The sequence below is a fragment of the Coenobita brevimanus genome, chromosome 14 (assembly GCF_032717465.1).
Source record: "Coenobita brevimanus isolate Jiangsu-jjx chromosome 14, ASM3271746v2, whole genome shotgun sequence".
Taxonomy (NCBI): domain Eukaryota; kingdom Metazoa; phylum Arthropoda; class Malacostraca; order Decapoda; family Coenobitidae; genus Coenobita; species Coenobita brevimanus.
This window is the reverse complement of record NC_136967.1, coordinates 60,602,491-60,629,778: the sequence shown is the minus strand read 5'-3', so window position 1 is coordinate 60,629,778 and position 27,288 is coordinate 60,602,491. Positions and strand designations below refer to the sequence as shown.

The following is a 27,288-nucleotide window of genomic DNA, read 5'->3' as shown; positions in this document are numbered from 1 at the left end:
GGTATATCTGAAGTTTCACAGTATTCATTTTGACAGTACCTAGAGAATTACAGAGTAAACATGTACTTATTTGGACTGATCATAAAGCAGGTTTACACCATTAAAACCAAAAACAAGGTTAGGTGGGTGCCTCCATCCTCTTCAGTGGCTCAATCATCTCCCAACCCTTAACTCAACATTATACATATATATATATATATATATATATATATATATCTGTCAATCTATTGCCAGACGCCTCAATCCCGTTTGGGGTGGCCACAAACAAATCGCCTCCAAGTCGCCTTGTCCCCCGCCATTTCACTGCCCTGCTCCCAACTCACACACCCCTCTCTCATATACCTCTCCACCCCATCCCTCCATCTCATCCGTGGCCTCCCCCTCCCTCTTCCCCCCTCCACCTCACTCACATACACTCTCTTCATCAGTCTTTCACCCTCCATCCTCTCCACATGGCCAAACCACCTCAGTGTGTTCCTCATAACGCTTCCTATCACATCCACATCCACACCACAACGTTCCTTTATATCCTCATTTGTCAGCCTGTCTCTCCATGTGACTCCACATATATATATATATATATATATATATATATACACAGTATATATATATATATATATATATATGTATATATATGGTAGATGGTATTACTTTGTTGGTTTCTGGTAGGAGTGATGGAAATCATTACCAAGGAGTAGGCTTACTGCTGATTAGAGATGCTTGTAAGGCAGTATGTGAGTTTGAACCAATTAATGAGCGCATGCTTCATGGTTGTTTAAAATCTGACCATGGTAATATCAGTATGGTTGTAGGGTATGCTCCGACAAATAAGGCTGCTGATGAAATGAAGGATGACTGAGAAGCTGCAGGATGTAGTGAACAGAGTGGCAAGACATGATGTGTTAGTTTGCATTGGTGATTTAATGCAATTGTTGGCTGTAGTAGGGATGGCTTTGAAGATTGTATGGGTAAGGAGGGTGTTGGTATAAAAAACGAAAATGGGGTGCAATTTGGAAGCTTTTGTTTGGCAAATGACCTTATAATTGGTGGAACTATCTTTGAGCATAGAAAAATACATAAGGCTACTTGGATTTCACCATGTGGTAAATATTGTAACCAGATTGACCACATTGGAATTAGCAGAAGGCATTGAAGTTATTTGCAAGATTTATTTGTAACGAGGGGGGAAGATATAGGTAGTGATCACCAACTTGTTGTGTCAAAGATTAAAATAAAACTTAAGAGAAACGTTAATGGTGATTATACAAGAGGTAATAATTATGATTTTGATGAGCTGAGAAATGATGAGAGCACTGCATTGCACACAATCACCTGCGCCAACTGCACAACATATACTCCTCGAGAGCTCTGTGGGAAAGCCCGGTCTCGGCTGTGGCCTTCCTTAGGGACTCGGGGCTGTTCGGCCAGACTGCCTAGGGAACAACTGCTACAGGCATTCCTGCTCTCTCTTTCACCTCCATTCCCCGCGGGAGTACCACCCTGAATGATTATAGTAGTAGTAGTAGTAGTGGAGCAACCCTGGCTTGTCTGGTAATAAGACTGTTAGAAGAGGAATGAAAGATTTAGGAGAACTCAACCTTGCTTACTGGTGGTAGGCTGGCACAGCACCAGATATAGGTACTTTTTGCAATCTTGATGCATGGATAGATGGGTAGAAGGCTCCTCTGGGTGAAATACAAGTCAAAGATGGTAAAATATGGTTCAGTTAATGCATGGTTAAGTGAGAGATTAATGAGCTTATGTGTTTTGTATTAAACTTAATACAGATTTTATTGTTTGTATCCTTTATAAAGAGTCCAACATGCATACATGCATCGGCCTTGATCACCTAATGGCAGTTCTCCACATTGTTTGATCTCTAGCAGTCCCTTATCCCTGGGGTCACACTCTATGATCACATCCTAGGTCTTTTGCAATCTGCCTTTGGCAACCCAACCCCCAACATTCACACTTCTCACTTTCCGCTCCTAATCGTCATCCTCCATCCACTCAGCATACCTAAATCATCTCAATCTATCCCTCATCATCTCAGCATCATTGCACACCACTTCCATCCTTCCTCTCTACTCTTCAGTTGTAATCCTAGCTCCCCCAGGCCTCACATTCAGGGATGCACTAGTACACATACATCTAATCATTGTTGTTTCTGTATAGTTAAGCCTACAAATATCCTCTTCCTTTACTGCCCAGTCTCACTACCGTGCAGTATGACACTCCTAATGGTGTTGTATAAATATCTTTTGAAATTAAGTGAAGATGAATTTAACCTGTATATTTGAGGTAAAGTATATATCTTGTACAGTATTTAAATGTGTGCCCCAAGACTATTTTACGACTTCCCCGCTCCTCCCTGCAGATATAGATGAATGTGAAGTGGACAATGGTGGATGTTCAGGACGCTGTGTCAACAAGCTAGGCTCACACCAGTGCAAATGTCCACGTGGATATCGTCTCACCACCAATGGAAAAACATGTATTGGTCAGTTATGACTCAGAACTGGTCATGTATACTATTTTACTTGATCACAGTTAGTGTGTTGTGTATGATCACTGTCTACTAAACTTTACTGGATTCAGAAAGCCAGAAATAGTAGCAGACCTTCTAGAGTTGGACCATGACCAATGTACACATCCATAGGATATGAAGTGTCAGTTGAGCGGTGGTAATCCATATGTTTTGCATGATTTATGAATGATCCTTACATGTAAGTGGTCAGTTGCTGTGTGATATGTGATATACATGTATGAGTATTTCTAGTGTCAGGGAAGGTGCAAAAGAATTTTTCATTTATCACCCTAGAGCTGTCAGACAAACTGTGTATAATTAATAAAGTTGTCTCTTTGCTGTTTAAGTTGCTGTTGCAGTTATAATGAACAACCAAATTTGTTTATAGTACACAACTACACTGTCATATAGATCTGATTTGTTATACATCTATAATTATTAATGCCTCTGTCTTCTGCCAAGTTCACACAAGCCTATTTTGGTGCCATCTCTAATGGAATGTAGGCACTGATAATATCACAGCTGGCCATTTAAATAAGTTGGACGTTGGATAGATACCGTCAGGTAGTATGAAGACATGGACAGCCATTTTCTACAATATACCCTCCTTTTCTTCCTTGTGGATATGTCTGCCCCTGCCTGAGAAAGCTGTGAAGAGAAGTATGGGCATAGTAGTTGCTGATCAAGAGGATTCTTTGTAGTAAATGCCTGTAGTTAAGAGAATGGGAAAAACAGCGATCCTTATACATTACCACATACCATATGACTTCAGTGACCTTTACAAACTCATGTTTAGTAGGTACTGAGAGAGAGACAATAAAATCAGTGAGTGGCAGCTGGAGCTTTAAGCCACTATGGTATTGGGAAAGATCCTTACACAATACCACATGCCTCATTACCTGTGTTTGCATGTTTACTAGGTGTTGCTGCTCTATCAGATTGTGTCTAGATATTATTATATTTGCTATTTTTATGTTTGGTATAAGATGAGAGTTTGGAGGATAGGGAGTTAGAGGAGTACTCAGCATGAAAGATTTGTAGTGAAGATGCCAAAAAACAATACTGTGGCAGATAGATATGGACATAAGGTTTTGGACACCATAGTGCCCACTCAGAGTGAATGAGACAAAATATACCGTATTTGAGCAGAACAGACACGTCGGAAAAACAAGGAGACGAAGTATAGATGAACACTGGTTCATATGTATGTTGCCTGCACTAAAGTCATCGATGGCTGTATTTTGTTGGAGATGGATGTAAAAGCAGGCTGGTGTGAACTGGGCATATAATACCTCTTTTTAACTATTGATTCCCCCAGCTAGACAGGAATGAGTGTCTTCTACGTAATGGTCATGGCCCCTGCCAAGACACCTGCCACAACACAGAGGGTGGCTACTACTGCACCTGTCATAACTTGCCAGGTAGGAGAATACAAGCATTGATATGCCTGCTTTTCCTTCTCCCCTGCCTATGGTGATGTTAGTACCCACGGCAGTGACAGCATTTTTTCTCTTATAACTGTCATGGAGATTTGTGGAATTTGAAACATCTTCAATCAGTAACCACGTTCATTAGAGGGTGGACAAGACTTCCATTGCAAGTCATATGAAACCTTCCCTAATTAAAGTTTCACCGATGTATGAACTTTAATTGTATCCATCATCCTGGGGAATCTACCCACCCAGACAATGTGGAGATTTGAATATTGTATTGTAATGAGGTTTATGAAAGCCAACATTGCTTAGAGGTAAAGCAGGAATCCTCTCTTTGGCTCAGTGGTAACGTGTGCGCATAGCAAGTGCAAGGGCCTGAGACTGAATCGCTGCCAGACCAGTGTGATTAATTTGTTAAGTTTCTGTCTGGTTATTACATTGGTTGGCTGTGGTTTGGGATGTGAGGCGAGGCTTGGAGGGCAATGATGTTGTCGATTAGCTGACAGCATCCTAGTCCTTACATCCCGGGGATGAGCTGTTCAGTGTGGTCCGCAACGTCCCCAATGGTGGCCTCCGATGTTACGTTACTGTGTGTTAGAAACTGACTAAATTATTCACCAAGGAGAGAAAAGAGTGATGTTATGGGGCCTATAAAAGCCCGCGTTGTTTAGAGGTAAAGCGGGGATTCTCTCTTCGGCTCATTGGTAACATGCACGTGTATCAAGTGTGAGAGCCTGAAATTGTGTATCGGCAAGGACAGTGTGATTATTTTGTTAATTTTCAGTTCGGTTATTACAGTATGATGGTATTGAAGTTTGTATTAGAGGAAGTTTATACCACAGTGAGAAGTACAGCGTCAATGTTGGAGTAATGTATTCCTTACTTTTTCTATAATTTTTGTTCTTTATGCTTTTATTACAGTGCTTGACAGACTTTAGCAGAATAAGTTATGGTCTAATGTAATGTATATGTACAGGTTTAACTGTACTATATTTTTTCTCTTCCATTAATTTCCTTACCATTTTCACCATCTTGTATGTGCAATAGTATGCTAACAGTTGGAATGTAGACCCAAGTGTTCAGTCTGATGCCTTATACTGTTGGCCAGTGCCTGTAAGTACCAAATACTTCAGAATTTTAGCACTTATGGAAAAATGGCACTTCAGGATTGGCTATTCCTCCAAAAGAGTCAGAAAGCACAGACATTTTCTACATTTGTAAAATATATTGATTTAAGTTGGCCAGTCACAGCATAGAAGAGGTTGTACTTACAGTAGGTGGTATGAGGAAGTATTTTAAAAAATTGTTTAGTGGCAAAAACTGTTTTATTTAAAGTAAATTGAAAGTAGAAGGGAATTTGACAAACTAAGAGGAAAATGACACATGAGTTTGAAAGCAGCGTTTGGAAGCAAACAAAGAATGGAACTGCCCTTTAACAAAATAAGAGTTTTGTCCATTTTTAACTTGGCATTTGATGGAATAGCTCTACCGTTTAATGGTGAAGTGATTTGTGGATGATACAACCTGTAGGATGGTGCCAAGAATACTGTACAGTATCTACTTTTCTGTGACTTGAATGATAAATTAATGGAATTCCTTTTGGCACTATTGAAAACTTTTCCTGCCCCTTTATATATTTATTTATTTATTCACTGTATATACAGTACATATATATATATATATATATATATATATATATATATATATATATATATATATATACACTGTATATGTAATATGTATGTGTGTGTGTGTGTGTGTGGATCTTACTCACCCAGCTGCCAGAGGAAATTGTGGATGGAATGGCGATGAAGATAACATGCATATTGGTACTTCAGGTGATAATTGTAACACACGTCATTCTAAAATAATCATTATGCTTTTATAACACCCCTCTCCCCCCTAAAAAAAGAAAAGAAAAAAAAAAAAAGATCACACTCTTGCAGGGACACATCTGGGGGCTGATAATCACACCTGTGAAGATGAGGATGAATGTGCCAGCAACAATGGTGGCTGTTCACACATTTGCCTCAACACATTTGGACAGATCTTCTGCACCTGTCCAGAGGGGTTCATACTTGGTATGGATTGGAAGACATGTGAAGGTGAGTTGTTTTATAACAGTTATACATGAGTGCATCCTTACCATCCTCAGAAGTTGTTGATAGTTCCCCCACTTTTGTACTTTCTCTTGCCTTGTTTCTTAATTTTACCTTGCTTTATCCTTAAGTGGGAGAATAGGTCAGGATGCTATTGATGACTATGATGGTGATGGTTCCTTGTGTTTAGGAACAGTTTTTGGTAATAGCCTGACTTCTCAAATGTGTAAGGCTTCATGAGTTTTGGTTTAGCACCATCCATGTGCTCGTAAAATAATGAAGGTTCTCACACACACACACACACACACACACACACACACACACACACACACACACACACACACACAAAGGACATTGTCAGCAGTGGAGCTCCATGCAGATCTTGGGAAAATAATGTAAAATCAGTGACGAAAAGGAAGCATGCCTATTGTGAATATGTGAATTTAATGCGTGAGTGGTGGTCCCATCTCGTTTGAGTGAAAACTAGAATGGCAGTCAGTAGAGCGCATACCTTCTCCAACGCCCTATCTCGCAGTATTAAAGAAAATGAAAAATAAAAAATTCCTGGATCCGCACCTTTAACTGGATCTGCACCAAAATTTATTGGAGTGTATTCTGAGCCAAGGCCCATTCTTCTGCCATGTTTCGTGGAAATCCGTCCAGTAGTTTTTGTGTAATCTTGCTCACAAACCAACCAACAAACAAACAGACAAATGGACAGGGGTGAAAACATAACCTCTTTGGCAGAAGTAATAAAGCTGGAGGTTTCTGTCAAATAAAAATAAAACATAGTGACAGTTTTAAATTTTGTACGATTGTGCCATGGCAGAGAACAGCAGTCCATTGTTTGCAGCCAGTGATAGCGAGTTCATGGGGTTCTCCAAGGAAGACCAAAGCAGCAGAAGGATCAAACTGAACCAGACAAGAATAACAAGCGTGGAGAAAGTGGCTGAGAAGAATGCCCAGGAATTCAAACATGTATGGGCAGTACTTAGTGAATTACAAGAACAAGCCTTGGAACAGGAGAGGGAGATAGAGGAGTTGAGAGATAGGTTAGAGAGCATCTAGTGTTGACCAGGAGAGAAAGGTGTCTGAATTAAAAGCGAGTAATGAATCAGCCGCAAGTAAAATAAGACAGCTTAAATGGGAAAGTATGAGGCTGGAGGAGGAAAGGGACAAGATGAAATGTAAACTTGACGAGCATGCATCTAAAACTAAGATGCATGAGTAACTTATCAAAGAAATCCAAGATCACCATAAGGGCAGGGGCGCACCCAGGAATTTTCTAAGGGGGGGGCCCATAGTGAGGAGAGGTCTGGTAATCCGATAATTACTAGGAGGTCACATGCAGGTTTAGAGTCAGAGAGCTGCTGGCTCATGTGTTACTCTTTGTTTGTACTTGCCAATTTTTCATGTTTTGCTGTTATTGAAATAAATATATATAAATTTTTAAAGGACCCCCCCCCCCGGGGTGCACCTCTGCATAAAGGGTGGAAAAAAACTCAGCAGGAAGGTAAAATAAGTCTTAAAGAGATTTTAAAACAACAGAAAAAGAAAAACCAGGAACAGGTGGAGAAGGAAGTGGTGAAGGTATTAAAAAGTAAGGAATCACATGTCAAGAGATGCAGCAGACAAGAAAAATGCGTGATTATCTCAGGTTTGAAAGAAAAACCGATGTCAGTGAGGTCAGAAAGGGAGGAACTGAGAAGGGCAAAGGAAATAGTATCAATAGTTATGGAAGGAAATGGCGATGCCCAAGAGGAGATCGAAGAAGTATTTAGGCTGGGAAATTATGTGGAGGGAGGGGCAAGGCCACTAAAAATAAGATTTCAGTCTCAGGTCACAGTAAATGAAATAATCAACAAGACTTGGAAGTTAGCAGATAAGGAAGGATTAAAAAATACGTGCATAAGGAGAGATGCAAATGAGGAAGAAAGAGCTTAAATAAAGGAACTTGTTAAGGAAGCTAAGGAAAAAAACGACCAGAGAACAAAGGAAGAGAAGACAGAGTTCTGTTGGGGAGTTATGGATTAGAAATTGAGGAAGTGGTACAGAAGGAGAGAGAAAAACAATGCAGAAAGTTTGAAAATGGCATATGCTAATGTAGATGGTCTAATCTCAGCAAGGCTAGAAACAAATGATTTCTTGAGGGCAAATGAGCCAGATATTATGTGCTTCATAGAGACTAAACTAAGAGAGAATATTGAAATCCAAATGAGTGATGGGAAATACAAAATATGGAGAAGAGATAGAAAAGAAAAAATGGGAGGAGTGATGATAGCAGTGAAAAACAGCCTAAATGTGGATAGTGTGGAACTGGGAGAAGGTATGGCTGAAGTGATAAACATGGTAATCGAAACCAAACCAGAGGGAAAGGCAAGAGAGACATTGCAGTAGCATATGTCTCCTCCAAGACAAGGGCTTGGAATGAGGAAGAATATCAGGAGATGTTGTTGGACATGGTTAGATACTTACAGAAAGTGATTGAGAAAGCAACAACATAATCCTGATGGGTGACTTCAGTCGTAAAGAGGTAAACTCAGAGGAGTGGAACCCAGGAAGTAGTAAAGATTCATGGGGCAGTATGCTATTAAATGTAGCAATGGATAATGTAATGACCCAGTGGGTCAAAGAAGAGACAAGATTTAGGGGGGATGACACAGCAGCAAGACTAGATTTAGTTCTAACCAAAGAACCTTATGCAGTTGAATTGCTGAAATATCGGTGTCTTATAGGAAAAAGTGATCATGTAGTGATAGAGTTCCAAATGATAGAAGGAAATGGGGAGACAAGGGATAAGCTATACAGACATGGAAGATACAACTGGGAAAGCAAACTTTACAGGACTGAGAAAATTTTCCAAGGAAACGGATTGGCAAGAATTCTGGGAAACAAGAAAGATATCTTTCTAGACTTCTATAATACAGATGTGGAAAAGTATGTGCCAAAAGTTAGTGGGAAAGAGAACTGGAGAAATGACTGGTTCAACTTAGGTGTATGATAGCAAAAAAAGAAAGGGATAAGAGATGGAACAAATGGAGAAAGAGAGATAATGATAGAACAGAGGAAGAATATAAAAGAACTAGAAATAAATATACAAGATTATACAGAGAGGAAGAAAGAAACTTCGAAAAAGGCATGGTTGACAAATGTAAGGAAGAACAGAAATTGATTTATAGGTTTGTTAATGGCAAATTGAAACAGAAGGAAGGAATCAACAAGCTGAAAATAGAAGGAAATGTCTATAAAGATGTGGTTATGCAAGCTGAAATAATAAACAAATGCATCTAATCAGCCTTCATTAAAGAATGTGAGTTTGTGGAGGAGGAGGGAGTGACTAGAAATGTAGTGTCAAAAGATGTAAAAATATAAGTGCAAGAAGTATACAAAATACTGGAAACCCAAGATGTGAGGAAGGCCCCAGGACCAGACGGGATCTCTAATTGGATACTAAAGGAATGCAGGGAACAACTGGTGGATAAGATTCATAGTGTAATTGTATGTTCTCTGGAAGGAGGGAAAATGCCTCGGGAATGGAAGAAGGCCAATGTGGTACTAATTTATAAGGGAGGGAACAAGGAAGAACCCCTGAATTATAAACCAGTGTCCCTTCCCAGCTTGGTTGCAAAACTGTGTGAGAGAATCCTGAAAGACAGATGGATAAAATATCCAGAGGAGATGAACATTTTGGCAGAAAGCCAGTTTGGATCCAGAAGTGGAAGGTCATGTGTTTCCACATTGTTGAGCTTCTACTCAAGGGCTATTGACGTGCTAGAGGAGAAGGATAGTTGGGAGGATTCTGTGTACAGTATTTACATTTGGAGAAAGCCATTGACAAGGTACCCAGAAGTGACTAATGTGGAAATTGGAACATGTAGGAGGACTGAAGGGGAACCTCTTAGAGTGGATGAAGACTTCTTGAGAGACAGGCAAATGAGAACAGTAATAAAAGACAGGATGTCTGGATGGAGGGAAGTAACAAGTGGAGTCCCACAGGGCTTGGTGTTAGCACCCGTAATGTTCCTGATTTACGTAAACAAAATAGTAGATGGAATGAGCAGTTATGCAAGTCTTTTTGCTGACGATGCAAAGATCATGAGGAGAGTAGAAGTTGAAGAAGACTGTAAAATGGAGGGAAGTAACAAGTGGAGTCCCACAGGGCTCGGTGTTAATGCCCGTAATGTTCCTGATTTATGTAATCAATATGGTAAATGGAATGAGCAGTTATGCATGTCTTTTTGCTGATGATGCAAAGATCATGAGGAGAGTAGAAGTTGAAGAAGACTGTAAAATGTTGCAGGAGGACCTGGATAGGATTCATGGTTGGAGCCAGATGTGGGAAATGACATTCAATGCTAAAAATGTAAAATATTGGAAATGGGTAAAAGTACCAAGAGACCATCACAGAATTACTTGATGGGTAATGAACCAATCACAAAAGTGAGAGAAGAGAAGGGCTTGAGAGTGCTGGTCCAGGATAATTTGTCACCAGAAAAACAGATTAACAAGATAGTTAGAGACGTATAATCTCTTGACTAACAGAAGAGTAGCATTTCATTACATGGATGAGGAGATGATGAAAAAATTAATAGTGGCCATGATCCGCCCCAGGTTGGAATATGTGGCAGTAGTGTGGTTCCCACATAAAAAGAGAGATAGAAACAAGATCGAGTTAAATTCGACTTATTGAGAAACAGCGATGGAAACCCACGAGCATAGTACATTCCGTGTATATCACAATTAGGTATATTCTTAAATATTTGAAACGACTTAGACAAAGAGGTGGTGCATGAGAAAAACATTCATGTGTGTAAAGGTAGACTTGATAAATGTGGATATGGAGACAGGACAACACGAGCATTGCTCAATTCCTGTATACTACAAATAGGTAAATACAACTAGGTAAATACAGCTAGATAAATACACACACACATTTATATAAGAATTTTAAGGGTCATCTAGTGATCAGTACATTTATTGATGAGTGCTGAGAATTAGTAATTAGAGTATGGCATATTAGGTGATTTCATTTAGTATGAGGACAGACATATATGCCTCCACTCCAGACAACCATTAATAATAATATTTTCTTTCAGATTTATGGTATGTAAAATTAAGAATGTTAATGTATTTGTACTGTACTGTGCAACAGTACGACATAAATGTGTAAAGGAAGTGGTAAATAGAGTGACCCAAGGAAAAAAATGACTGATGCCCATGTTATTGTATGGGAGTCAGACTTTGGAATGGCTTAAGTGTGAAGAGGTAAAAGGCAGGGTTCATTTAAAAGTGTTGGAGTATGTCTTTGAAGCATGGAAACAGTGTCATCCTCAGGAGGTGATCATGTAAGTAGCAACACACATTATGTGTGGGGTTCCTTCATTTTCATTTTTGTCATAAATGGCCATTAAATGACCAAAGCTGACGCATACAAGCATGCTGGAGCCTATACAAATTAAGTGAGACAAAACAAAATGATGCCTGATTTCTGCATGGCCACTTAGGTTATCATTTTTGCCACACAGTGTGTACAGTCATCAGCATAAATTGACTGGAAATCCACTCGTGTGATGTGCGTCCTTTTGTCTGGCAACAGTGTAAGGGGAACAGTTGCCACATAGACTTTTATATTCTTTAAAGAAGTGTTTGTAAGAAGTGGTGCTAGAGACTGCCTAGAGTGCAATAGTCTGTATACCGTATTTGATCAGTATAAAAAAATGCAAGAGTTGACAGAAGAATGTTATGGAACGACGAATAAGAATAATATTCTGGCATTCCTCACTATAATCATGTCTAAGCTCCCTTCCCCACTCCCCCTTACTCTTCCTGATGTCCCCCCCACCCCTCCCCTCCCTCCTACCTCTCACCCACATTCATGTCTCTCCACTTTCTCCTCTCCCCACCCTCTCTACCTTCATTCATTCATTTATCCATGGCACTATCCCGACTGGAGCATCGCAATTCTCTTGACTGTTAACTAAACCCAGTCCGTCCTGTTCTCAGTTGCTCGCAATACTTTAATAAAACAAACTGTATCCAAGGCTAATTATCAATATTCCTTCCTATTCAAGTCCCATTCTCACCCTCCCCATCTCCTTCCCACTCCTTTTATTCCAGTTGTCATTCTTTTCTCCACCCCTTGTCATTACCAACAGCCGCTAGATACAGAAACATATGAGGTCTCGTTCTTTTGAAGTACTGTATTCCATACTGTGTGTGTGTGTGTGTGTGTGTGTGTGTGTGTGGCAGTCGGTGGCTATTATTTCGGAAGGCAAAATTAAACATTCGTGCCCATTCCTCCTACTTCTCTCTCTCTCTCTCTCTCTCTTTCCACGGAAAATGTTCCCATTCTTATCATACTGTTCACTGATTCATGAACCAGTATCAGAACCATAATGTTTCGAAATGCTGCATCATGTTTGAAGTAATGAATGGGAGAAATAGACTGTGGCATGGCAAGAATCTCACAAACGCAGTGAAACAAAAATGTTACAAGAATAGACAAGAAACAGAGAAGAGTACGATTTATTACGTTTGATTAGCGCCATGGATAATATAAGGTAGACAGGATGGGCAGAGAGGAGAGTGGAAATGAAGCAGAGCAGAGGGAGAGGTGTGGTTAGAGGTAGGCTGGGGTGGGTGATCGTAGGGGTACAGGGAAGAGAGCAGATTTTTCGTCATTCCATAGCGTTTTTTTGTCGTCTTCAGCACATTATTTTGCTAATCAGATATAAAGTATATTGCACTCTGGGCTATTTACAGTACTAATTCCTACAAACTTGTCTTTAGAGCCTAAAAAAGCTTATGTGGCAACTAGTTCCCATACATCGTTGCCAAACAACGCGACCCACATCACACGAGCAGGCTTGCAGCGAATTTGTGCTGACGACTGTACCAGTTAAGAGCAGCTGTGGACAGTAACCTATATATCCCACCAGTAACCCTTAAGAGTCAAGGTTGCTATTGGAGTGGGCAGAGACATTAACATTGCAGCAGTATAGGAATTCACCATGTCTACCTTCAGGTCTTAAGAGTTAGATACAGAAATAGAATGAAAAACTTGTATGAAACAGCAGTACGAAATATATGAATCCTATGTACATAGTTGCTGTTGTCAAGAAGAAGACATACATATTATGCAGTTGTACAGGGAGAAGCTAAAACTGATAGCCATATTGAAGAAGAAGTGTAAAGTTAGTAAACTCAATGGAGGTTAATGCCATATTCCACACCCATGCCATGTTACTAATTTCTTGTGTGCATGACCATCATGCTTAGTAACTGGTCATGTAAACAAGGCCTTAGAGCAGTTGAAATGGGATTCTTGAAGAATTTGTGTGAATCATATAGAGTGGGTAGGATAAGAAGCATAGATTTGTGGAAGATGTAATGCAAGGAAGTGTTTTGATAAAATGGGCAAAGAGTGTGTCCTTAGATGGACATGATTATTAAAGGGGCTGTCATTGTAGTACCATAAACCAAGTTGGCCGAAGAAACAAGAGTACTTTTGCCTAGGACTGTGTGTTCCTCTGAAGAAAACTTCAGCAAAGTCAGGCTGGTGCTGTTGGTAAATTGATAAAGATTTTTTTAATGAATATGAATAGTATTTCTGTTGCTTATTAGTATGAAAGCATAAGTGAGTGTATGTTTCATGCACTGTGATGAACTACTGAAATCTGTGATGCAGATAAATCATTGCTTACACTGGGAAGCTAATCCAGTAGAGAGGAGCAGAACATGGAGTACTGTGTTCCAATTTTCAGTAGTGAGGACTTGGTATGGTAGTGAAGATACAGTGGCTTGTGCCCAGACTGCTTGGAGTAGGAAAGCTGAGTACTCACTAATAGAAAATGTGAGGCCATTCACTTGTCCTTGGGATCAGATGGATCCTATATAAATTGGAACATAAAGGGGGTATCACATGGTACCTGAAATCATGGTTTGCCGAAGAAATCGTGGTAACTGCCCAAGAAACCATGGTAGCCGCCGAGAATTTCATCGGCAAAACTGGATTCAGTTCAAATCCATTCCTGACGATGAAACCAGGAACAAAACGTTTTCTCTGATTGCAGAGTGAGCTGTATGGAGAACTTGGAGGCTATACTGCAGTATTTTGTTTATTTTTTAAAAGTTATAATTCCCTCCTAGAGTGCCTATTACTTTCCATTATATATATTATTAATTATGAAAGCTTAAATAGCCTTTTATATCATGCACGGGTGAAATAACTATGTCGATAATTCAGTGGTTTTCATTGGGGAGTGGATACAGCACACCACACTGGGTGAAAGAGTATTGTATGTATCTTGCTGTTCATTCGGCACTGCAGATACGATGGCATCTGGACAGAGAGTATGGAAAGGGCTGCTGAAATTGCCCTCATTGAAAAAATAAGGCCATTCCCTTGTCATGAGAAGGCGGCTCCACAGCCGCCTTCTCGTGATTTAGGCCGCCACCACTTCTTTTTTCTCAAATGCCACCACTGCAAGAGCCAGTGCAGCAATCACTCTCCCCTCAGCAAATTCAAGAAAAACCATGTTGTGTCTGATACGTGTGACTCGTGTGAGGTGGTGGGACAGACTCCGGTATGCTTTGTTTACATTTTTGCCAACCGTCGGCGGTGTTTGAGGAATGTGTGTGATAGGGTTTGTGTCTGGTTCCAGCAAACTAGGAATGCGTTCCGTCGGCAGACCATGATTTCAGGTACTGTGTGATACCCCCTTTAGGATCCTGTATAAATTGGTCATCTCTCATAGATCTACTCAACCGAGAAGAAGGAGAAGCACTCCTGTCAGAGATTCAAAGAGTGAGGCACAAAGTAGTGTGATAAGGTCTGTACCTCTCTCCAGGAAACTTGTATGTGGAATGAGGTTTGCTGATGAAAAGAGGTGCTAGTGTGATTTAGAGAGAGTATGTATAGTTAGCAAGGTGGAATGGGTATACATCAGTGAATTTGAAGGTGAGAGGAGGCATCATAAACTGAGAAGATGGGTGGATAGCCTATTGTGAAGGAGTTTGTGAGAAAGTAAGGCATGGATGATGAGGAAGCAAAGTAATGTTGAAGTGGATGGATGAAGCAGTGGTAGAGATGCACATGATGTGGATTTGGCAGTATGTTAAGCATATTAATAGAAGAAAAATATGTGTAGATTGTTTGTTTGTTAAGATGGAACCAGGATATTCAGGATTTGAATGATGTGTCAGGGCTCTTGTCTGGCGAGCCACAGCTCGCAAATGCGAGTATTTTTTCCCTTTGGCGAACAAATTTTACATGCAAGTCGTCTTTTGGCGATGAGAAAATGCATCCGCTTCAAAACCCAGTAAACTCCAAAATAAGTAAATCTCACTTAAATGAACAAAAAAGCACATTGTGATCGATTATTAAGTCTTTCCTTGTCGCCACTGTGAATGTTTAAAACCTCATTATATGGTTCTAATCATCACAATGTGTAAATAAATAAATACATTTATTGCTCGTAAAACATTTCGCCTCATAGTCCGTTTGGCTACTAAAGATTATTTGGCTCGTAAATCTGAAACCTTAGGAGCCAAATGGCTCGCAACCATCAACAGTTAGCAAGAGCCCTGTGTGTGAATAATGGCACATATCGCTGGGTATGATGATGAACTGTATTGGGAACAAAAATGGGTTGGGATGATGGTGATGGTGCATTTTATTTATATATTTATTTTTTTCACATCTGTGCATCATTGAGATTGGTTAAATGGCATTATCAGCATACAGTAGACATAGAAATGTAGTTGCTGCTGTGCTGCCATATTTAATATTTGTATATACTATATTGGTCCATCCATCCAACATCCAATCCTGTGTTGCCTCATGAGGAGTGTAGGAGCCTGGGGCTAGGTAAGTTGGTCCTGGAAAATTTAGTAAAATATTTTATTATAATGTACAGTGATGTATTAGAGGCACATAGTAGGGCATGATGTAACTGAGACAATATATTTATATTCTAACTTGTCTGTCTCCAGATATAAATGAGTGCGAGTATGATGGTGTTTCAAGTGAATGTCCACATGGATGTATCAACACCCCTGGGAGTTATCACTGTGACCAGTCAGGGGAGCTGGTTAATACCCTGGAATGTTCACCTGGCCTCTCACACACTGAAGACTTACATGGTTGTGTTGGTCAGTACTGACATACCTCATAATTATTTTGTAATTACTTCAATAATACGTTAGGGGTAGGGTTGCAAAAGGCAGACAGTGAAAGACCAGGGATGAAGTCATAGAGTGTGACCTTAGAGATAGAGGACTGAATAGGGAGGCTGCCAGAGATTGAGCAGCATGTAGAGCCACTGTTAGGTGACGAAGGCTGACGCATTTGAGCATGTAGCGGTCTTATAAATGATATGATATCACACACACACACACACACACACGAGAGCATGGAAGGATGACGAATACCATGAGATGTTGTCAGATATGGCTAGCTACTTGCAAAAAATAATTGAGAAAAGCAATAATATAATTTTGGTGGGTGACTTTAATTGTAAAGAGGTGAACTGGGAGGAATGGTACTCGGGAGGCGGCGAGGATTCGTGGGGCACTATGTTATTAAATATAATAATGAATAATGTGATGATGCAATGGGTCAAAGAAGAGACACGGTTTCGAGGTGAGGACACACCAGCAAGGTTAGATTTACTGTTCACCAAAGAACCAGATGTAATAGAATCATTGGAATATCTCTGTCCTTTGGGAAAAAGTGATCACGTGGTCATTGAGTTCAAGATGTTAATAGGAAACGTTGAGCCAAGAGACGAGCTTCATAGACAGGGAAGATACAACTTTGGGAAAGCAAATTTTACAGGATTGAGAAACTTTTTTGAAAATGCGGATTGGAGAAAATTCAGAGAAACAAGAGAGATACAGAGGAAGTGGGATATCTTTCTAGACCTTTATAATTTGGGAGTGGAAAAATTTGTACCAAGAGTAAGAGGGAAAGAAAACAGGAAAAAGGAGTGGTTTAATAGAAGGTGTATGATAGCAAAAAAAGAGAGAGATAAGGCGTGGAACGTTTGGAGAAAGAGAGGTAACGACAGAACAAAGGAAGAATATAAAAGAACAAGAAATGAATACCCAAGAATACGTAGAGAAGAAGAAAGGAATTTTGAAAAAGGTATAATTGACAAATGCAAGGATGAACCCAAACTGTTTTACAGATTTGTTAATGGTAAACTGAAACAAAAGGAAGGAATCACCAAGCTGAAAGTAGAAGGAGAGGTCTATAAGGATGCGGCAATGCAAGCAGAAATAATGAACAAACGTTTCCAGTCAGTTTTCACTAAAGAAATGGAGCTTGTGGAAGGGGAGGGAGTGATTAGAAATGTTCCAGTGATGAAAGATATAAAAGTGGAGGTACAGGAAGTGTATAAATTACTGGAAACTCAAGATGTAAGGAAAGCCCCAGGACCTGATGGAATTTCTAATTGGGTACTGAAGGAATGCAGAGAACAACTGGCGGATAAAATTCACAGCTTAATTGTATGCTCACTGGAAGAGGGGAAAGTGCCAAAAGAATGGAAGAGGGCAAATGTGGTACCAATTTACAAGGGAGGAAACAGGGAAGAACCCCAGAATTATAGACCAGTGTCTCTAACCAGCATGGTCGCAAAATTGTGTGAGAGAATCCTGAAAGACAGATAGATAAAATATCTGGAAGAGATGAATATTTTGGCTGAATGTCAGTTTGGATTCAGAAGTGGAAGGTCATGTGTTTCAAACTTGTTGAGCTTTTACTCAAGAGCGATTGATGTGGTACAGGAGAGAGATGGTTGGGTGGATTGTGTGTACTTAGACTTAGAGAAGGCCTTTGACAAGGTACCTCATAAGAGACTAATGTGGAAACTAGAATATATAGGAGGACTAAAGGGGAAACTTCTGGAATGGATGAGAGACTTTTTGAGAGACAGACAAACGAGGACAGTAATAAAGGAAAAGATGTCTGGATGGAGGGAAGTAACAAGTGGAGTCCCTCAAGGCTCAGTGTTGGCGCCAGTAATGTTCCTGATTTACATAAATGATATGGTAGATGGAGTGAACAGTTATGCAAGTCTGTTTACTGATGATGTAAAGATCTTGAGGAAGATAGAGGTTGAGGAGGATTGTAAAATACTGCAGGAGGATTTGGATAGGATACGCAATTGGAGCCGGACGTGGGAAATGAAATTTAATGTAAAGAAATGTAAAATATTGGAAATGGGTAAAAGTACCAGGAGACCATCACTGAATTATTTTTTGGGTAATGAATTAATCACAAAAAGGAGAGAAGAGAAAGATTTGGGAGTGCTGGTCCAAGATAGTTTGTCACCAGAAAAGCACATTAACAAGATAGTTGGAGAGACTAACATAAGAGTAGCATTTCATTATATGGATGAGGAAATGATGAAAAAATTGATAGTGGCCATGATCCGCCCCAGGTTAGAATATGCAGCGGTAGTGTTGTCCCCACACAAAAAGAAAGATATAAACAAGATTGAGAGAATACAAAGAACAGCAACCAAGATGGTCCCCAGTCTGACAGACCTGTAATACAGTGAGAGGCTGGAAAAACTGGATTTGCCTTCGTTAGAGGAAAGGAGAAAGAGGGGAGACATGATTGCGGTGTTCAGGACCATGGTGGGAGTAGATAAAATTGACAAAGAAGATCTGTTTGTATGGGATAAGAGAGCAACAAGAGGACATGGAATGAAATTGAAAAAGTCAAGCTGCTTGAAGGATATCAAGAAATATAGCTTTCCTTACAGAAGTATAGACTTATGGAATAGCCTGGACAAAGAGATCGTCCAGTCTAAAAACATAAACGAGTTTAAAGTTAAATTCGACATATTGAGAAACAGCGACGGAAACCCACGAGCATAGTACATTCCGTGTATATCACAATTAGGTATATACTTAAATACAGTAATCACTCCAATATCCGGATCAATAGAGCCATCGGTAGGTTCGGATATTGGTTTTGTCCGGATATTGGGCCCCAGCTTATGGACTTGTACTTACGGACCCTAACACAGAGAAACACCTATACAACTCCCTCCGGACATGCATAGCACCTATTTAACACCCAAATCACACCAATAAGGCACATAAATGACTGAAATAAATGCAATAGACACATAAAATGTGGGTTTAGAAGTATGTTCATACATTAATAAACATTCTGGTACTTATGGACTCAAACCGAACCTAACCTAACCGAACCTAACCGAACTCTGAAAAACACATTCCTACTGCACATGCATGAGGTAAGTTTAGTATGGAAAGAAGTACAGTATGACACTTTCTGGTAAGTATAGTATGGGAAAAAATACAATATGAAACATTCTGGTAAATATAGTATGGAAAATAGTACAACATGAAACATTTTGGCTACTTGCAGCAAGTCCCTGGCCACCTCGATGAATAACCGCCTCCTCTCGGACTCTGACAGTAAGAACGATTTCCTGAAGCACTTGCACTACACTCTTCCTGAAGTCTTGCACTGAACTTAGTCAATAACACACAGAAGTCCGTTCTTTTCACAGTGTTCACTTTAGTCCAAATAATGTTCCATTAAATTTAAGTGTTGCACATTAACTTTTCCCAAGTTTTTTTAAGTTTCCAAAGCCAAAACAAAGAAGGTTAGTTACGTTAAATTTCTTTTCTACTTAGTCTTTTCTCCCAACTTGAAAACCTTAACACAACACACCGTTTTTTTCACTGCACAACACTCAAAATTCCCGTGTGGTCTAGTGGAGAAGTTCTTGCTGTTTATTCACTGTCAGAGCCCGAGAGTATCACTGGCAGGCGTCCAAGGGGTGCATCGGTGGGTAGTGGTGATGGCGTACCGACTACAGAAGACTCTGAAGACAGCCGCAAACTCACGTCGAGCGGTGACTCCACTGTAGCTGATGTGCTGGGCTGTGGCTCAGAGCATGAGGGCCTGTCTTGGGGAGGCAACGGAGTGGAACCAGGGCTTGGCACAGCGGGGGTCACGGGCCTGAAAAAACTGTCAATCGTTGACTGACGCAAGGACCGACGATTCTGGCGATTGATGATGCGCTGCCGGAAAGCACGCACTTCCTCCACGAGTCCCAAGGGCCCCATCTCCCTGTCGCAGTCCGGGTGTTCCAGGTAGTCTAGGACGAACTCTAGATGTTCCCGGAGTGCGCTCAGCTTGGGGATGGCTGGAGTAGTGTCCTGCTGGGCGGAGTCTGCATCATCATCGCCTTCGTCGTCGGAATCTTCAAGTTCGGGACTGACACCAGCAACCGAAGACGCGATCTCGATATCAGACAACGTCTGATACCCAGGATCGCCCTCGTCGTCGTCCAACCACTCACGAACATCGTCCACATCAACATCGTCGCCGTGCGTACGTAGCCGTGCATGGAAGTCATCCACGTCAAACCCTAGGAAATCGTACTCCACATCTGTTCCGAGAAGCAGACGAGACCAACCATTTTCAAGAGTTTTCACAGGGACTTCCTTCCATGCACTAGCCCAGTTGTACAGCGCAGACTTGATGTTGTAGCGGCGAAGGTTTTCCAAAGTCCGCTTGCCTCGAGTGTCACGTCCTTCCCTGCGCTCGTCCTCGTCCTCGAGAACCACCATCACCTCGTCCAGGAACTTCCGACGGTACAGGCGCTTTGTTGCCACGATCACTCCTTGGTCCATTGGTTGAATGAGAGCAGTCGTATTAAGTGGCAGAAACATACACCTAATACGGCCATTCTCAGCAACCAAGTCCTTGTCGCACGGGTGGGCAGGTGCATTGTCGAGGAGAAGGAGAGCCTTTACCTGGTCGCGAGGAATTCCCAGTGTCTTCGTCTGGTAATGTATGACCTCCTTGACGAAGTGATGGTGAAACCAGTCTTTGAAAATCACAGCTGTGAACCATGCTTTCAAAGAATGGTACCATACGACAGGAAGGACATCTATCACCCCACGAAGGCACCGAGGCTGCTTTGCACGGCCAACAATAACGGGCTTAAGCCGGTGCATGCCGTTAGCATTGGCACAACACAAAGCAGATATCCGTTCCTTAGAAAGCTTGCGGCCAGGTACACGCTTCTCCGTCTCATCGGCGAGAGTGTTCGTTGGCACCGAGCGATAGAATAGGCCAGTTTCGTCAGCGTTATAGACTTGACCGAGAGTGAGGCCCTCCCTGTCGATCAAGCCTTTCACCTTGTGCCGAAACTCGTCCACTCCATCCTCGTTAGCGTCCAATGCTTCGCCATGTGCTTTACGGTTAGTAAGTTCATGTCGCAACTTGAACGCGAAGAGCCAACCCTCGGATGCCTTGAAGTCTAGGGCGTCGTGAAGCCTTGCAAACTTCTCAGCAGCAGCCTTCAGCTCCGTTCCACGTACCATCACACCAGCTGCACGTTGCTGTCGATACCAAATCAACGTGGAGCGGTCGATCTCTGCATACTTTGGGGTAAACATAACCTTCCTCTCCACGTTGCGTTTGCTTCTCGACGAGAAGTCAGCCGTGTACTGCATGAGCTTGTCTCGGGAACGCTTGATATCAAACAAAGTCGACCGGGCCAGGTTGAACTCGCGGAGAATGCGAGAGGAAGACCAACCCGCATCAACCTTCTCCAATATCTCCCGTTTCTTCTCCAGAGTCAACACCACTCTCTTCCTTTTCTCAGGAGGCGGGGCCATCATCACACACACTAAGAGTAGGGCAGAGAGCAGCAGGAGGCCTTGCAGCAAGTACGGCACCACCACAAAAGCGAGCACGTGGGCAGCCATGGTGAAGAGCGTAGGTCTTGTCGCGGTGAGAGACAGGCGGGAAGTGGGGAGGATGCAGCGGCGCTCTATCGGACGTCGGAGGAATGACGAACCAAAACAATGCTCTCACGCGGCGCGCGCGGCAAGTTCAAATTACGGACGGCAAAAAATCGATTTTTTTTCCAATTTTTTTGGATTTTCGGACCATTTTGGGAATGTTTGATCCCAGGACGATAAGGTTCAGTTAGTGGGGATGTTCGGATATTGGGCGTCCGGATATTAGAGTGATTACTGTATTTGGAACGACTTAGACAAAGAGGTGGTGCATGAGAAAAACATTCATGTGTGTAAAGGTAGACTTGATAAATGTGGATATGGAGACAGGACAACACGAGCATTGCTCAATTCCTGTATACTACAAATAGGTAAATACAAATAGGTAAATACACACACACACACACACACAAAGGAGAATTACTAACACAGACTCTTGTAAAGTGCTACAAGAAGAATTAAATAAACTTCATGAATGGAGTAATACATGGCAAATGGAATTCAATGTGGACAAGTGTCATGTAATCAAGTTTGGTAAAAGTGGAAAAAGACCTGATTGGGATTATAAGTTAGGAAATAAAACCCTATACACATCAGAAAGAGAGAAAGACCTAGGTGTGATTATCAATAACAGACTATCTCCAGCTGACCACATCAGCGAGAAGGTACGGAACATGTATACACTGCTTGCAAATATGAGAATAGCATTCACATACATAAATGAAGACATGCTAAGAAGGATAATAACATCATTCATTAGACCAACCCTGGAATATGCATCAGTAGTCTGGAGTCCTCATCTCAAAAAACACATAGACAAGATTGAAAAAGTTCAAAGGGTCGCTACAAAATGGATACCAAGCTTAAGGGACCTAAGCTACGAAGAAAGACTAAATAAACTGAATCTACCAACACTACAGGAGAGAAGGAAAAGAGGTGACATGATAATGCTATATAAGTGCATATCAGGGAAGGAGAAAATAGACATAAATGATTACTTAACATATGGAGAAGCATCAGCAAGAGGACACTGCAAAAAACTGCATAAGAAGAGAGGTGATAAAGACGTAAGGAAATTCAGTTTCCCAAACAGAGCAATTGATCAATGGAATGCACTACCGAATGAAATAGTGTGTGCCAAAACAATTCACAAATTTAAGGATATGTACGATAAATATGGTTTAAGACACGGGACAGTACGAGCTTGACTCATTCCTGTAAAGATACAATTAGGTAAGAACACTGCAAACGGTTAATATCCATAGTAAACTGGAGATTGGTGATATGATGTAAATGTAAAATATCTGTACTGTCCAAAAGGGGGTATGGCAAATCACCAAATCGGCATTCATTTACTGATTTGGCACTTTTGATTGGAAAATGTTATCAGTTTTTTCATCATGTAGGTTCATACATTGGTGATAGGTGGTGGTGACCTAATCCTGCATCATCCTTAAACATACTTGGAGTTTAATTCCCGAAAGATCACATTACATCTCTTGTAAAATCAGCTTCCAAGAGATTAGGTGTATCAAGCCAGCTTCCTACCTTCTTTACCCCTGCACAGTTGTTGACTTTATACACGGGTTTTATTCTCCCCTTTGTAGAGTACAATTCTCATATGTGAGGAGGCTCCCCACATATAGCTCTTCTCAACAAGGTGGAGTCAGAGGCTGTTCATCTCATTATCTGCTCCTCTTACTGGCTCCCTTCAACCTCTGTCTCTTTGCCACACTGTTGCATCTTTATCTCATTTCCGTCACTAATTCAGTGGTTACTGCTTCTCTGAACTGTCTGCTTGCATCCCTCCTCCTTTAGGACAGGCGCATAGCACCCATCAAGCAACAAACTCTCATCCCTTTTCTGTCCAACTCTTCAATGCAAGAGTTAACTGTTACCCCCTGTCCTTCATTTATACAACAGGCCACCTCTGGAACTGTCTCCCCCTGTCTGTATTTGCTACTGCTTATGATCTCCAGTCTTTCAGATACAGTGTGTCCAGGTATCTTGAAATGAATGGATCTTGAATTTGGCACTCTGTTGTATTGTTTTTGTTTTTTTTCTATGAAAGGAATGGTTTGTGGGCTCCAGGCCTTTGGTTCTGTCATCCTTGCATTAAAAAAAAAAAAAAAAAAAAAAAAAATCTACTCGCTTGATGTAGTGCTGCCTACTTCTTCCATCACCTCTATAATTCTTTTTCTTTGCCTGCCCTTTTCTCTTCCTATTTCTCATGATCATCGACTCACTTGATTTAGTGCTACCTACTTCTTCCTTCACCTTTATCATTCTTTTTCTGTCTACCCTCCTGTCTTCCTGTTTCTCCCATCTTTCCTGTCACTTTTTATTACTCTTTTTTCCTTTTCAGGTGGTTTTACATTGAGTGACAAGCCTAATGGTTTCCTGTGAGCCAGGAAATCATTTACATCGCTGGGTGGTAACTATATATCCAACCCATACATGTTCCCTGCGTGTCAGCAAGTGGGTTGGTGGAGAGTTAGTGCCCCTCCCCATAAAACAACTAACTCAAAGACATATGGCCACCCCTTGAGGGATTATGGCATCTGGCCATAGATAGATAGATAGGTTCATACATGCCTAATTATCTGAAATCTGATTCAAATTTTTTTGCTTAATTTAACTATTAATATAAAAAACCAGGATTCAGAGCAAAAAACTTGCTGAAGCTGTTGGAAGTATTTCACCCTTAGCTTGACTACTCCCCATGACAAACTTGTATTTTGTGTAAATGTTGATCTACAATGTAAGTATATTTATTTGCACTTCAAATCAAAATTTATGCAAAACAGAAGTCTGTCACTGCATGCTGGTGATCTGAAGGGGAAATACCCACTAACTTTAGCATGTTAAAGCTCTGAATCCTGATTTTTTATTAACAGTTAAATTTAGCACAAATTTTTTACTGGATTTAAAATACTTGGTTGTTTATGAACCTGTATGGCAATAAAAATTATAATGGTTTCCAGTTAAAAGTGCCGATTCAGTAAATGACCACCGATTCAGTAATTCGTCTCACTATCCAAAAGGTGCAAATTAGTAATATTATCAAGATCAAAATAGTTTATGTAGTGCAAGATGGAGGACTGGTAATATGTAGAATTGGAGAACTGGACTCATGATTTGGAATGAGCAGAAAATCTCTTATTTATCCCAGTTAAAGATATAATATTGCTGGCAGTCTTTGCTCAGTAGCGATATAAATGAATTGATGGTGGTGTAAATGCAATCATGACTGATGTGGATAAATATTGCTGGCAGTCTTTGGTCAGTAATGGTATTAATGAATTGATGGTGGTGTAAAAGCAATCATAATTGATGTGGATACCTAGTGGTAGCCAAGCCAAGTGGTGGTTAGTGAGTCAGTAGTGGTGACTGTGTTCTGTGGCAGTACCGGTAAGTATTTCCCGGCTTGGTGAAGCTGAAAAACAGGCTGGCCAGGAGGCAGTATATCATACTGCACTGTCCCTCTTAATTCATCAGTAGGCTGTACAATAATTAATGTAGATTTAAGATCTGAATAGCAGATAAAGTAAGAAAATGTTGTGTTGCAGTTAATATAATGAATAGACATTCCATGCCTACAGTAGTTAGAAATCAGACCTGGCAGGCCCATAAATAATGTCTGAGTTGCATGCAAATACAGTAGTGTTAATTAAGCTCAGATGATCTATTGGAAATCCATGATTCCTGTAGAAAAAAATTGAATGTAAACACTTCCTATCTTATTTACTGTACATGACTTTATTTGGAAAAATTGTTTAGCTATTTGCTGGGAGTACACATCATAATCGTAATGGTGAAAAATGAATCATATCCAAACAAACATGCATCAAAGTACTAACAGTAAATTTATTTTTTTTCACCCAGTCTTTAACTGGGAATAAGGTTTGGGATGACATGTCTTAGTTCACTGACAGCAGTGATGAGGTATGGGGAAGTGAACGTGGAAGTAAAGAAGTCACTGCATGAGCATATTGTGATGCCTGCTATAATGTATGGAGGTGAAGCTTGGACCCTGTTGAAAGGGTGAGAGGATAGGAAGTGAGTTATGTGAGAGGAGCATGTGGAATTATATGGAGAGACAAACAGACAAATGAGGAAGTTATGGAACATGTTGATTTGATTGTCGTAGAAAGCATCAGGAGAAGCTCTTTGAGATGGTTTGGCTATATGGAGAGGATGGAGAAAAAGACTGACTAGGAGAGCATGTGAGTGAGATGGAGGGATGAAGGGGAGGAGGAGACCAAGGATGTGGTGGAGGGATGGGATGGAGAAGTATATGAGAGAGAGGGAGATTATGAGTTGGAGAGAGGGTAGCCCTATGAGGGAGGACAGGGTGACATGGAGGCAATCCATTTGTGGCCACCTCTTTTAGGATTGAGGGATCTGGCTATGTATAAATAGAGATTTTTCAGAATCTGTCTATCTATCTATTGCCAGATGCCTTAATCCCTCATATGGGGTGGCCACAAACTAATCGCCTCCATGTCACCCTGTCCCTCGCCATTTCACTTTCCTGTTCCCAATTCACACACCCCTCTCTCATATACCTCTGCACTCCGTCCCTCCATCTCCATTTTTCTGAGTATTGTAGTTAGAATACCTGTACAGGAGAGCTAGATCCATGAAGAGGGTAAGAAACACATCTGCCATGCTAACAAGAATCCTCCCTCTTATTGATAAAGCTCAGAGACTAGCTGAAGCATGAATATAGTTGAGACAAGATGCCAAACTCTAGAAAAACCAACAGTGAATGCTGAATGAGTTTGTCATCTGCTGTGCACAAATTAAGAATAAACTCTGTACAATTGGAGGCTGCTTGCCCAGAATTATGTATATACAATACAGAACTATAATAAAGGAAACAGGATAATCCTGGAACCCCATTAACATCCATTATATGTACTAGAATTAGGTGGCTAAATATAATAACCCAGTTGGTGTTCTCTAAAACAATCAGTGTTGATCAAAGAAATATGTAAATTTAAGACATACTGGTCTTGTTGATCCCCCCCAAAAAAAAAGAAAAAATAAATAAACAAAAAGGGGGGAGATGGTTGTTGCATATGCAGCATTCTGTTGATGAGACAAATTCCATCACTCCTACTACTGCCAACCCGAAACCTAATCCTTACAGCATAGGTAAGACTAGGATAGACGGATAAAAAAGCCAGATTTCCAGGTACCAAGTTGTTCTTATGATGCCAGTGATGCTTAAGGTACTGCAGTATTGCACCTCAATATGATCTAGAAGAGCCCAGTGAGAGACTAAGTTGAAATGGAAAAATTTCATCTGGAACCTTGGAGATAGTTTTGTTGCAAGGTTTTGTGGCATTTTGGAAATAAGAGCATCCATAACCTCGTCACTGAGTTTCTTTGATGATGCCCTCAACCCCACAAATACCTGTGTGGT

At 40.8% G+C, this 27,288-nt stretch overlaps 1 protein-coding gene across 1 annotated transcript in view; it reads left to right on the top strand.

The window, feature by feature from the left end:
• LOC145390422 (uncharacterized) overlaps nucleotides 1-27,288 on the top strand; it is a 163,985-nt gene that overhangs the window by 13,450 nt on the left and 123,247 nt on the right. The window contains exons 5-8 of the mRNA XM_080265351.1: nucleotides 2,378-2,500; nucleotides 3,850-3,948; nucleotides 5,907-6,065; nucleotides 16,053-16,211. Of these exons, the coding sequence (XP_080121477.1) occupies nucleotides 2,378-2,500; nucleotides 3,850-3,948; nucleotides 5,907-6,065; nucleotides 16,053-16,211 (540 nt within the window). The remainder of the gene's footprint in view (nucleotides 1-2,377; nucleotides 2,501-3,849; nucleotides 3,949-5,906; nucleotides 6,066-16,052; nucleotides 16,212-27,288) is intronic.